Source organism: Equus quagga, chromosome 7, assembly GCF_021613505.1.
Source record: "Equus quagga isolate Etosha38 chromosome 7, UCLA_HA_Equagga_1.0, whole genome shotgun sequence".
In the NCBI taxonomy this organism is placed as follows: Eukaryota; Metazoa; Chordata; class Mammalia; order Perissodactyla; family Equidae; genus Equus; species Equus quagga.
In genome coordinates this window covers 13,832,213-13,846,011 of record NC_060273.1, presented here as the reverse complement: position 1 = coordinate 13,846,011, position 13,799 = coordinate 13,832,213, and the positions used below count along the sequence as shown (strand labels likewise).

At 49.4% G+C, this 13,799-nt stretch overlaps 1 protein-coding gene across 1 annotated transcript in view; it reads right to left on the bottom strand.

Annotated features, from left to right (window-relative positions):
- Positions 1-282: 282 nt before the first annotated feature.
- XYLT1 (xylosyltransferase 1) overlaps positions 283-13,799 on the bottom strand; it is a 207,643-nt gene continuing 194,126 nt past the window's right edge. The window contains exons 11-12 of the mRNA XM_046666397.1: positions 12,132-12,465; positions 283-6,630 (exon numbers count right to left, since the gene is read on the bottom strand). Coding sequence (XP_046522353.1) covers positions 6,308-6,630; positions 12,132-12,465 — 657 coding nt within the window. The 3' untranslated portion in view covers positions 283-6,307. The remainder of the gene's footprint in view (positions 6,631-12,131; positions 12,466-13,799) is intronic.

Here is a 13,799-nt window from a genome sequence, read left to right as displayed (position 1 = left end):
CTTTTACAGGAGGGTGTTGCAATAGTCTAGTTGAGAGATGACAGCGGGCTTGATTAGGGCGTGTGTCCACACATCGGGTTTTCCCAGGAGAGGCTCAATTTATGCCTGCGGTCTCAGCAATCCATCCACTTGGTGCCCATTTATTCTCAAAAGTAACGCAGTTTGGATGACAAATTATATAGTCACTCTAATACCAGGGGACGGACAGGGCAGCGAAGGAAAGAGAATAGAAGATTGCGTGAAGATGCATGACGTTGCTGAAAAGAAGCCACAGGGCCACTGTTCCATAAAGACAGTATTTTTTTTTTTTATTTTAAAATTCTGCATCTGAAAACACAGTATGACAGAAAGCATTTATATACACCTGCCGTGTTTTTGGTATGATACAGTATTTAATACATCCACTGTTTTCTGCAAAAAATTTTGCTTTGTCAGACAGAAACAAACTCCCCTAGACAAAAAAATACAGCTAAGGCACAATTTCGTTGTTGTTTTTCTGCTAAATGAAAAGACAGAACAGGTGCAAAAATGGGCGGGTAGTGCAATTGTCTGAGACTCACATTTTCTACCGCGAGGAAAAGCATTCGGATGATTGGAATTTTTATTACTGGTCAATTTCAGATAGTTCAATATCTCTTAAAATACTCCTTTAAATAAATAGCAAAATATCTACATCTTTCAGTGTGTGCCGTTTGAATTCTCTCTTTTTTTTAAAACTTTATTTACAGATTCTCTCTTTTTTAAAATCAATACATTACAAAATATTTCTGTACAGCTTTATGCATATTATGATCTATAACAAAATAGTCATTTTTAAAAACTATATCACAACATGTCTTTGAAAAAAAATGAGGGGGACGGTAATAACTTATTGTGAGGCCTCTAACAAAAAATACCCAAACAAATGCTATTGACGACATAATATTAAAAAAAAAAAAGATGGAAGGACTACAAGGACGATTGCGCTCGATTCCAGTGAATTTCCTATGAAAACCTTGGGGTTGTCTTTGGCCTCCATCAGCCCTGGAGCGATGGGAGGGAAAAGGCGGGCTCTGAAAATCGGGAACACGAGATCCCTTTGAAAACACTGCCCATCCGCTGGGAATAGTTAATGCTATCACTTTCCAGGCGGGAAGAATGAAGCGATAAATTGAGAAAGTCTCCTATTTACCCCTGAATGAAGTACAGAAAGTCACCAAGTCTTTGGGGGACGGGGCGGGTTGGAAAGCCGATGTGAGCACTCTGCCAGTAATTAAGCCAGCCCATTAGAGTTGCAAAGTGCTCTCGGAGTGTTTCAGGACCTGGCTGAGGTTTAGATGAGCACCCAAGCCATCATTTTACCCAGAGGTAAAATCTAAGAATATTTTTCTTGAAGACGACGCTTCTAAGCAATTTCTATCGCATCCGCAAACGACAGATGGGCAGCACCTCGCTTACGAGGTGGCCACCAAAGCTTCAAGATGCTCTTTCTTCTCGGATGTTGGCGGAAATGGGAGGCAGAGGGTGGTCAGCTTTCCAAAAATAATTTTAAGGCCACATTTCATAAAGGAGGAACCTAAGGCTTTTATGGGGGAGGGGGAGGAGGATAAGGAAGTCAGAGGAACACGAGGAATGGAGAAGATGGAGTTAGGAATGGGGGTGGCAAGAGGCAGAACCTGCTTTCTGGTGGGGTCTGTGGGCCGTGGCAGCTGGAGTACTCGCAGCCCGGTGCAGGGGCAAGGGAGGGTCACGTTCTCCCCACGTGGGGCTTGGTGAGGACAAAACCAAAGACAATGTGAGGGGTAGACACAGGTGGCGCCTGAAAGCCAGCCTCAGTCTTAAGAGGGGCCAATACAGTATCTTTGTCTGCAAGGTAAAAAAAATACTTCTGAGAGAGACAGAGACAGAGAGAGAAAGAGAGGGAGAATTTGCATAGATCGTACATTCAGCTCAAGCACATTTTGGACCCCTGTATTTCCCACCCAGGTAAACTTCTCAGCAGACACAATGAGGTAGCGCCTGTGCCAGACCCATGGGCAAAGGAAGGTGACAGAGGCAGAAGCAAAGAAGACACCCCATGACCGCGCACAGCTCCAGGATGCTTCCAAAGAGGCTTCCAGAGATGTGGCAAGGTGGCTGCTAAAACTTGGGATCTGGAGAGTCAGGCTGTTTGACACGCCATCCCCTCTCCCTGGATCCTCCCCTTGACATCTCTGTCTGGACAGGACGGAATTCTGGAAGGCATGGACCCAGGCACTTGGACCCCCTTATGTCTATGGGGCAGCAGTCAGGGTCTCCAAATTCTGTTCCATGTTCCCTTTAGCACAACTGTCTTGGGACCAGGAAAGCTGAACAAGCCTGTTCTCACCGGAAGTTTGGGTCGGGAATGACCCTTCAGAGTTCAACATGAGCTATTCTCTTTGCCCATTCTTTTCTCCTCCACCAGTGAGGGCAACGCCTAATCTCATTGTAAACCGCCTCTGCAGAGAGCACAGGTTGCTGGCCGCGCACAGGCTCTTTGCCCATACTCAAAAAGAAAATCATTGCCGACACTTAAACAATCAAATTTCCTATAAAAATGTGGGTTTCTGGAAGATTCCGCTACACTGTGCCTGCATTCTTACCTGCAGTGACAGACTCTTTTGGGATGTGTCATGTGCACGCCAGCAGACTACAGTCCCCACAACTCCCTATTGTCTTATACCAATATGTTAGTGTCCTGGACCCCACAGACATTTGTGACCCCTCCCACAGAGTGCGGCCTTTGCCAACAGCTGTTTCTGGTATACCTCCCTTGGATGCTGGGAGGGGGAGTGTGTGTCCTGAGTTCCCCGTGAACTTGGCTGTGAAAGGGGTCTTTGCTCACGCCCCACACCCAGCAGCTACTTCTCTCCTGTCCTCTGCATTCACTCGGCAATAAGATCAGTGTTTCAGCCAGTGTCCTCCTTGCACCTGTAAACTAGGGAACCAGAAGGAGGCATGATCCACACAACCCAGGCACGTGCCCAGAGTAGCTGTAATCCACCTCTCCTGGGGGCGCTTGTGTGGTCTTGCTCATCCTCTCTAAACTCCACTTGCATCTTAAAAATTAAACTAACAATGGGAAATGAAGTCAGAATGACTTCTGATCCGACCAGAAAGGCTTTTGTCCATAAGGGAGGAGTGGGTGCAACTGGTTAAAACGTGGGGCCCTGGGAAATTGCTCCCGTCCTCCTTGGGGACACGCTGCTCTGTGCAGGGCCCAGGAAGTGGCAATTGGGAAAGTCGTCTGCCTCCTGAGCTCCATTTCTGCCTAAATATCCCCGGGCTGGCTGGGAAATCGTACAGAGGGCCGCAGCCTATTGACTGCTTCCTACTCCCCCGAAACGGACCCCCGAGTCCCCTCTGAGCCCTCCTGAGGTCCCGGGACCTGGTCAGTGACTCGGCCGCAGTCGCTATGCTTCTGCAGACCGTAACAGGGTTTCCAGAGAGCATGGTCTCAAGCTGCCTGACCCATGGCCTCTAACAAGTCAGTCATTCTCTGGCAGATAAAAAAAAAAAAAAGAGAGGTAAACTATTTTCCCTGGGGAAACATCGCCTTTTTTTCAAATCATCCCGGGCTGTGTTTGGAGTTCTTTCTCTTGTTTTTTTAACCAATGTAACAGCCACAAAGTTAATGTCTGGTCCAAAAACAGAGATCACAAAGGAACACCCTGTGTGACTGCTCAGCATCCCTAGTTCCTTGCAGGGACTGGGGAGTGAAGCCCGGGACAGGAAGGGGTTGGGGATCATCCCCAGAGGAAGCCAGCTCTGCCTCTTCTCCACTTGTTCCAGGATGAAGAAAAGTCAGCAGTGCCAGTGGGTGCAGGAGGGGCGCCATCTTGGAGTCTGTAGGCTCGCACTGTGCATGGGGACGTGCCAGGGCTGAGCCCCCAAAGCCACTGCAGATGACCCCGTGGAAAACACAGGGTCTGGCGAGGAGGGTGAAAAGGGAGACCCCTGGGCAGCTTCGGCAGGCTCAGGGAGATCCTGGCCAGAGGCAGAGGCTGAGGGCAGAGAGAGAGGATGTGGCTCGGGCCTCCTGGCTCCCACAGAGTTTGTAAATCCATTTAGAGAGCATAGGGGCTTTCTGAGAAAGCCACTCTGAAGTCACTGGGACCACTGCTGACGGTGGCTCTCTCCTGGGCTCTCCTGGCCAGGTAGGACACCCACCCTATTCCTAAAATGGGTCTCTCCTCCTCACGGGCTTGGAAGGAGCCTGTTTCCTTGGGTCACCTTGTCACGTCACATGGAGGCCCATGGTTAGACTGGCCATTGAGGGTCAGCAATGCAAGAAGCAGGGATGGCTCAGGAATCCCAACCCCCACCCCAAACTGGAGGGCCAGATGAGGCTAACAGCCTGCCTGAGGAAAAGCAAGGCTCCAATGTTCCCAAGGGCACCCCACTTTAAGCCAGTGGATGATGCTGGCCACAGCTTTCTCCTGTTGGTGTCACATCTGCTTTTCTCTGAGGACAAGGAGAATGTAGGGCAGACACAGAGAGAAACAGAGAGAGAGATACAAAGAGAGAAAGACAGACACGAGGGAATGGGGAGGAGGTGGGGGGAAGGGCTGGGGAGAGGGGGCCTTTTGTGAATAAAGGCAGCTTCAGTTAGTAAGATAACATAATTGACAAGCTGCAAAACAGCACCTACTAATTAGTCATTGACTAAAACATATAAATAATAAATATCTAAAGTGTCCCTTCTCTCTATCCTCCATTGCCCACAGGACATCCTGCCTTGCTGGGAGGGGCGGGGGCAGTTTAGGGGGCAACAGCTGTCAGGTCATCGGGAGTGGACTGCAGTACCTTTGAACCCACACAGGAGAGAAACATGAGGCCTGGCTCTCCACGGGAAGGACAGTATGCAACCAGGGTGGGACTTTGCCAAGGGAAACCTGTCCTTTGGGGGAGGGTGGGATCAGAGGAGGAAGAGGGGCCTCTGGCAGCAGGGCTGCCCGATGAGCAGGGGTAGCCCTCCAAGGGGCACATGGCAAGGACACCCTTCAGGTTTCCGGTCACTCAAGCAATTGGAATAATACTATCGTTTAGGTTGTAAAGAACCAGTTTCCCATTTTGACGCTGTAGGTCAGACGGGCCCGTTGGCACCTCGGATAAGGAAGGGCATGAATTTAAAAACCAAATCTGAAATGCTTTTTCCTGGATGTGAAAAGTCTGGTCCCTGCGGTTTGGTCACTCCCAACAGCACCGAGTGTGCATCTCACAAAGGTCGAGTGTGCACTCACAAAGGTCTGGAGTGCCCGACCTCGGAATGGAAGGGCTCAGGCAGGCGACGACGGGTATTGCTGTGTTGTCCAGCTCAGGAGGTTTGCTCCAAACAGTCTATGTGAGTTGCATGGCCATGGTCCCCCAAGTTCCCACTGTCCATGATCAAAGAAGTCATGGTCTTGGTCTCCTGGCCTGTGAATGGCTGGGAGACTGGACGCTCATGCTCATAAGCATCCTCTCATTTCTGCCTTGAGGGAGGGTGCCCTGGACATCTGGCAGTCACATTTTGGGTGGACGATGGCCATGTCACATCAAAAGGCTTTCCTGCTCATCTAGTTACTAAGGAGGACGGCTCAACCCGACAACCCGAGAAGGGCTGGTGGGAGGCTCAGAGCCCTCCGGAGCCTACGACCTGCCGGGGGAGGGGCCCATGCGCGTGGCTGTCAGTGCCCTGTCCTTGAGGGCTGGCACAAGGGTTTCCTGGCCCAGAGAGGCAGGAAGATGAGCCGAAGGGCGGGGCTGAAGATAACCTACCACCTGGGCAGTGCTTTCCAACTGGGCTTTGCAGAGCCCTTGGGTTCTGACGAGGTACCTTAGGAGATGCCCTTGGCAAAGGGACCACCCGGTGGGCTGAGCTTTGAGAAAGAACCTCACACTCCCCAGCTTCAACCAGAGCAGCCTGGATATCATCTGCACCTCCAACTTTTACTTACGACTGCGCTTGGTAAACAAAGTTCTGCTGCTCAAAATAAAAGTTTGAGAATCTCTTGTCTGGGGGCGGGGGTCGGGTCATCGGACGGGGAAGACAAGGAACCTATAGGACTTGAGGATCAACCAGAAGAGGTAAGACCACCATGGCGCCGGGACTGAGCCATCCCCGCCCCCAGTGGCCAGATTGCCAAATGCAGGTCAGTGGCAGACCCTGCTTTGGCCTCCAAATCTTCCTTCTCCATCATTCTATGGCCAGGAGGGCCCCCTCTCACAAAAGGCACCCCCGGGGGTTGGAGGCCAGGGTCCAGGCCCCACCAGCCCTCTGGCTGCTTTCCCTTTGAGATCCACCACGGCCCATGCGTGCCCGGTGCTACCTGAGCCGGCCATCTGGTTTGACCGCCCCCAGCTCTGACTTGGGGTCGGGGCTAAAGGAGCTCCAGGCTGTCTGGCTGCAGGTCTGCATGACTGGGCAGGCGGTGGGGCCCGTGGCACAGATGTCCATGGCGGTCCACATCCCGCCCACCAGCGAGTCCAGCCAGCGCTCCAGCACGGCGCCGGAGGAGGCCGCGTTCCTGCGAGCCTGCTCCACCTGCGCGGGGCTGACAGGCAGACTGAGCACGGGGTTCAGGCTCTGAAAGCTCTGCTCCATGTAGGCGCTGCGGGGGGGCCCGTTGTGCAGCTTCAACGCCTCCTCTGAAAGCCAAAGGGAACAATGACATTCTTAGAAGGGCCAGAACTGGGCACCCGCGGGGGGCCTGAGACCGCTGGGTGCTTGGCATCACCATTCAATTCACGCCACAATCTCGGGGGAAATCTTTCAGCAATCCATCCCATCGCACGGATGAAGGGACTGAGCCAGCGAGGGCATTCCTTCAACAGTTATGAGCCCACTTTGTGCAGGGCGTGGTTCATTCATATATTCATTCAACACACCCTTAAGGAGCACTTCCAATAGTCCAGACATTCATTTATCCAATACACACTTTAAACACCCTTGTGCAAGACATGCATTCAACACATATTTTCTAGATATCTACCATCTGCAAGGCATTCATTCATTTATTTATTTGATAAAAGATTTACGAAGTGCTAGGCTCCATTCTGTGTGGTGGAGCGAACCAGACAGTCAAGGAGACCACACACCAGTGGGGGGAGACTGAGGACAATAAAGAAATAAACCAGTAAATAAATAAGATCGTTTCACTCAGTGCTAAGTGTGATGAGGGGAATAAATAGGCTACTGAGTCAGTGCAGGGGGGTGGCAAACCTTGGGCCGAATCCGGCCCACCACCTGTTGTTGTAAATAAAGTTTTATTGGAACGTGACTATGCCCATTGGTGTACCTATTGCCTATGGCTGCTTGTGTGTTACCACAGCGAGCTGAGTAGTTGAGACAGACACTGCATGTGGCCCACAAAGCCCCAAATATTCACTATCTAGCCCTTTATGGTAAGAGCTTGCTGGCCCCGGGGTCAGAGAGTGATGAGGGTGCTTAGATGGGGTGAGTAGGGGAGACCTCTCCGAGGAGGTGACCTCTGAGCTGAGTGCTGATCAATGTGAAAGAAGATGCCACATGCAGATCTTGGGGAAGAGACTCTCAGGCACAGGGAACAGTGAGCATGGGGCCTCATGAAGCACCTTCCCCAAGTCACCCAGATAGTGAGAGTGGGAGCCGGGGTCTGAGGTGGGTTCTGTTGACCTCAAAGCCTGTGAGGAGCCCTGCTCTTGGCTGCTGAGTGCCCACCATGAACTCTGCATAAGGCATGGATTTCAGCTTCCATCCACGACGTGGTGCGTGAAGGGACCATAGCAAGGAGTCCTGGGATGCAGGCAGCTTGGACCAGAGTGGGTGGGTGGGAGGTCCAGCTGGCTCTCCTAACAGCTCCGCCCTGCTGAGCACCAGGGCATCACACGACAGCACAGAGACTGCAGTCAGGGGTCCGCAAGTCCCACACACCAGGGATGTGACTTCTGACTTCAATGCCCGTGCCTCAGTTTCCTCATCAATAAAATAGGTGGAGTACTAATACCTTCCTCATAGCTCTGTTTGCAATGATGAAACGTGTCGACTCATAGAAAGTGCTTAAAATGGCGCCCGGCATGTACCAAGGGCTGGGAAAAGCTGAGCTGGGATCGTTAATGTTGGTGTTAGTATACAATCCTCAAAACCATAGGCATATGCACACACAGAAAACTACAGGGCTGGTTTATCATCCCTATTTCACAGATGGGGAAACAGAGGCAGCTCTTGTTAGAGACAGGTCTGGGGTGAAATCCAGGACTGGCTGAGTCCAAAGCGAGCACTTGTTATCACGATACTGTAACACAGGCTCGTCTGCCCGCTGGAAGCTAAAGCAATGGTTTTTCATTTTATTTTATTTTTTAATTTGGGAGGCAGTCTTTCAAAGACTTGGTTCCCCCCTCTGTAAAATGGGGATACTCATCCTTGCACCAGTTAGACCCGCAAGGCTGGCGAGAGGCTGAGACAGAAGTTCACGTGCTTTGTAAACAGTAAAGTAATATACAAATGAGACAGACTGTGACTGTTTCTGGAGCTTAAAGATGGGGAAGGAGAAGGCGCAGACGTTTAGGCTGGAGGAAAGAAACTAGATGTTTCTATTTTGAAGAAGTTCCCACTCATTTTATTGCCAAATACAAGAATATATATATATATATATATATATTTGGTGATATATATATATTGGTGAGGAAGATTGGCCCTGAGCTAACATCTGTGCCAATCTTTCTCTAGTTTGTATGCGAGATGCCTCTATACATGGCTTGATGAGTGGTGTGTAGGTCCACGCTGGGGATCTGAACCCGCGAATCCCAGGCCGCCAAAGCGGAGTACACAAACTTAACCACCATGCCACCGGGCCAGCCCCAAGAATGTATTTTTAAAAAAGACTGGCCAGTGGTTCTGGTGAGTTGCATTTTATCAAATCAGCTTTTGCTATACTGCAGATAGCTAGGGTTAGAAGAAACCTCTTTCTGAGACAATGCAGGGCTCAGAAGATGATGTCTCCTGTTTGCTTGATGGCAACTGTCACTCTCAGTGGCCACCAGGAAAGCCTGGATAATCCGCAGGCTATTTTCTAATTGGTATGGTCCTGAGAGGGGAAGAAGGAGGAAGAAAGAACGTATGCCTGCCCTTCTAAAAGCAATGGGAAAACTCAGTTGAATTGAAAGCATGCCTTGACTAACACAGCCAAGAAAGTCATTCCTTCAGCTCCCAAGGCCCAGGACGCTGAGGGCTCTAAGGCTCAGAGGGGAACAGGTGGGAGAAAGGAGACTAGCATGCGTGAGCACATATCCTGTCTTGCTATGATTTAGCAGAGCTCCTCTCTTTCAAGTTAGTTGGGACCGTATTTATAAATCTGGCCCCAGCCCACCTTTCCCTGATGCTAGCAGACAGGGTGGGCAGCGCTTGTACCATCTGCCAGGGGAAGAGTCTGTGCTTTCTTTGGTTCAGCTCTTGATTTCTCTACCAGAGCCTGTTGATGCCTCCATCTCTGCAGAGACAGGAGGCTGGGGAGTGGGGAGACATCCCAACTGACAAAAAGCAGGACGTTCCAAGTGAAAAGAGCAGCTAACAAACGTTTGAACGCTGGGAACCAAATATTGTGGTTGATGCAGAAAACCCTTATGAAAAATGAGGTTAATGTGGGAAATGCTATTACAGCCTCAGCCCGCAATGCTCGCCTCTATAATTAAATTTTCCTCAATTCCACCTCATCAGATTTCTTGAGATTACTAGGGACGCATCAGTAGCAAATTAGTCTTGATGAGTCATTTTACAAATTGCATCGCTTCCACCTTCGTGTTCCCTGTCATTGGGACATCGTTAACAGATACAATTACCGACGATACGGGGGTTGCTTCCAGAGGGGTAAAGGGACCCCTGGCTCATCCTGGGCATGGGTGGGAAGAGCCTGCCATCCTTAGGAGCTCCAGGAGAAAAAGCTGGAAAAATCAAGACCCAGTGAATGGGCCCAGGTTATTTTACTTGGGTGGGGGTGGATTTTGGACCACTCCTTTGTCTGTTTAACAGGTACATCTGAAGCAGAGAGAAGACCACCATTTCCATTCCTCTCTGCCACATCTGGCTTTGGGAACCCCTAAGGATGCCAAGGATGAAAACCTACTTAAGGTGACACTCAAGGGCCCTAAGTGGGTGGGCTCTGGCCTGGCTAGTTCTGGAGGGCCTGTCTTTTGCCTGTTTCATAGAGGAGTGGAGAAGCAGACTTCCATCTTGAGAAAACGTTAGGTCTACATCTTTCTGCCTGCTCAGCACAGAGGGTAGCAGAAGCCGACGGAGTTCACTTCGACACTCCAGGCGCTCCCTCCCCATCTTACAGCCCTCTCTCCTTGTGTCACTGGCTAAATAGCACCCAGCCCAGACCTCTTTTTAGCTAACGGAGGCTGTAATGCATTTCTGGCTTCTGGGTTTGTGATCTGTTATATGGAGATGAACAATTTGAAATACTGAGAGACCCGGAAATCCTGTTTCTAGGAATCTTATTTTATGGATGTCTGCGTGGGCACATACAACTTTAGGTTCAAGAATCTTCTTTACAGTGTTATCTGTACCAACAACAACAACAACCAGAAAAGCTATGTGTCCACCAATGGGGGGAGAGATAGATTGTGGGTCATTAACCCAGTGGAAAACTATGCAGCTGGTAGTTTTTATGTATACTGACTAAAGAGAGTGAAAAAGCAAGTTTCACAGCAAAATGGATTACTCTCTTCTTAAAAAATGACAATGTGTTCATGATTTATTTTGTGTATTTATGTTGTAAAAGCATTGAGAAACTTCTAGAAGGATGCACACTAAACTCTTGGTAGTGGTTACTCCTGGAGCGAGGGAGCGTTGAGCAAGGAGGAAGAAGTTCCCCGTGACAGGAGAAGAAGAGGAGGAAATAGAAAAATAAAAGTAACCCTTTTGGATGAAAAATTAAAAAAAGGTAGGCATGTTAGGAGTCTGACACCCCTTCTCCGCCCTCCATGCCCAGTGGAAACCACCATCCTGGATGTCGTGTTAATAATTCCTTTCACTTCCCCACAGCCTTCTACCGACACATGAATCTGGAAATAATACACTGTGCTATTAGGAATAATTCTGCTCCATTTCTGCACAAGTCTCCTGGGCATATACCTCGGAGAGGAATTTCTGTGCAGTAAGGTGCGTGTATGTTAAACTTTACTAGGAAATGCTAAACCATTTTCCAAACTCGTTTTCTTACTTTACCTTCCCACCGGCCTTAGATGGACGTTCATCATTCTCCATCCTTATCACCACACGATATTGTCTAACCTTTACACACCTCCCAACATGGCGGGGATGAAGTGGAAATCTCTTTTTAAATGCTTTTAAGTTGCATTTCTCTCTTTGTTCATGAAGCTGAGCATCTTTTTATATGTGTGTGGGCCATTTATGTTCTCTTTTTCTTTTCTCTTTTCTATCAAGGATTGGCCATCTTTTTCTATCAAAGGACAGAGAGTAAATATTTTTGGCTTTTTAGGCCATGCAGTCTCCATGGCAACTACTCAACGCTGACACTGTAGTCCCAAAGCAACCACAGTCAACGTGTAAGGAATGGGTGTGTTCCATTCAACTTTGTTCCAATAAAACTTCATTTACAAAAACAGGAAGTGGCTGGATTTGGCCTGTGACTCATGGTTTGCTCTGATTCATGAGATTTCTTTATCTATTCTGAACACAAGTACTTTTTCTTTTTATGTGTGGCAAGTATTTTCCAATAGCAGGGGGTATTTCTTTTTATCTAATGTATCATATTTTTGATGACCAGAAATTCCTATTTTAATTATTATTTTTTAAACAGTTAAGATTTGCTGAAACTCAGTATCTGCTTGGGTTTATTTCCCTTCTTGTCTTAAATATGATCAGGCCTTCTGGAAGTCCAATGGGAGAGCATCTAATAAAGAGGTATCTAATACACAGAGAGGTGACATCACTTCAGTGTGCAAAAACAAGTAGAAAACCAGAAAGGTAGAAAATTAGAAGGTTCTCTTTGGTGAATGAGCAGGAAAAAAATACCAAGGGCAGAGAGCATTATTCTCGAAGGTGGCCCACATGCCCCATGCCTGAGCAGCACTGCCTGGCCAGGCGAAGGACCCACCAGGTCCCGAGGGGTGGACTCTACCCCCACAGAGACACTGGGAGTACTCACCCGGTTTGATGGGCTGTCTATTCGAGAAGGTCAGAGGTGCAACGAGGAACTTGGTCTCTGCAACCGGCACCCAGTGGTGGAGAATTTTCACCGTCCAGACCCCAGGCCTGAGGGGCAAGTTCAAAGGGGGCTTGTAGTGGGTGAATTCGGCAGTGGACTCAATCAGGATGTCGTAGGTGGCTGCGATGATGTTGACGGGATCCACCCAGATGACGGTCACGGTCACGTTGGGGCCTTTCCCCCACTTCTGCATGCCTACTGGCTCGTCCATGGGCCCCAGGAGACCTCCAAAGTTGCGGAAGAGCCGCTCCTTGGCATCCCAGTCGGTGCCGACCTGAAACAGGAGGGCAAGTCCTGAAATCACTAGGCCGGAACAAGGGTGCTGGGTCCCAGAGAGGCCTAGGATCCCGGTTATTGGGCGTCGTATACCCATTCTACAGATGAGGAAACTGAGGCTCCCACTAAATCACCTGCTCAAGATTGTACAAGTAGTAAGCAGAAGATCCAGGATTTAGACCCAGCCTGGGGGATGACAAGGCCTGTTCATTAAACCTGTGGGCCTCCTACACCCAGTATATGGTTTGTGCTTTAGAAACAAAACCAACCACGCGCAATGAATGAATGAATGTCCACTTGCAGGCCATTCCAAGGAAACACACACGCCGCCGCTCAACAGGTACAGCTGGTTTCCACTTTTGTCCTTGGTTTCCAAGATTACGTATCTCCATTTAGTGTAGTCATTGGGAACAAGAGTGGAGCTCAGGCTTTAGAGCTGCCCTGTCATAAGCTAGGAAGAAGGAGAGCCCTCAGCGTCGCCTCTCACTGGCATGAGTGCAAATGGCTTTCGTAGGAAGAGACAGCTTCAGCCTCCCTAAAGCATTCTGAGCTGGACCCCAGGGATGGACCATGGCTGTACATCCATCCTTCCTGCCAGCCAGCTGGCTGTGGTGTGGCTTCGACCCCTCAGGAATCCACTCTTGGTTTCCCTCCTTCCACCTTTGCTGTGTGCAATTATTCTCCACCCAGTAGCCAGAAAGAACTTGTGACACATCCTCTCGCTGCTCAATGCTCCCGTGGCCTGGTCCACGGCTCGTTCTGGGTGCCTAAGCACTGTGTTAGCATACAGTAGGCGCTCAATCAATATCGGTCGAAGGAATGAGTGAATGACTTGACCCCAAAATGAATTAACTGGGTAGATCCGATACTGAGCTCTGTTACTATTTCCAATCAACTTAAATTAGGGGTCTTCTGCTCCCTTAGGAGGTTTAGTGTTTCTGAACGCACAGCACGTGGGCACACTGATAACAGACAGTGAGCCACTGTAAGGCTTGCACAGCTCCTTCCCATGACCAGCATCTCTGATATGGGTGCATGTGCAGGCTGGGGCGCAGGTGTGGGTATATATGTCTACCCCCTGAGAAGATTTCATATGCGCAGGGCAAATGGGAGTGGGTTTACTCTCCTGGTGTTCCAGCCACGAGTTACTCTGTCCATCCTTTACCCAGGACACAGAGCTCCACGGCTAATATTTACCCAGAGGTTCCAGTGCACCAGGCCTAATGCTAAGTGCTTGGATGCATCAATTCATTGAATACTCCCGACTCCATGAAGAGGAGACCTTTGTCATGATCCTCATTTCACAGATGAGGAAACGGGCTCAGAGCAGTT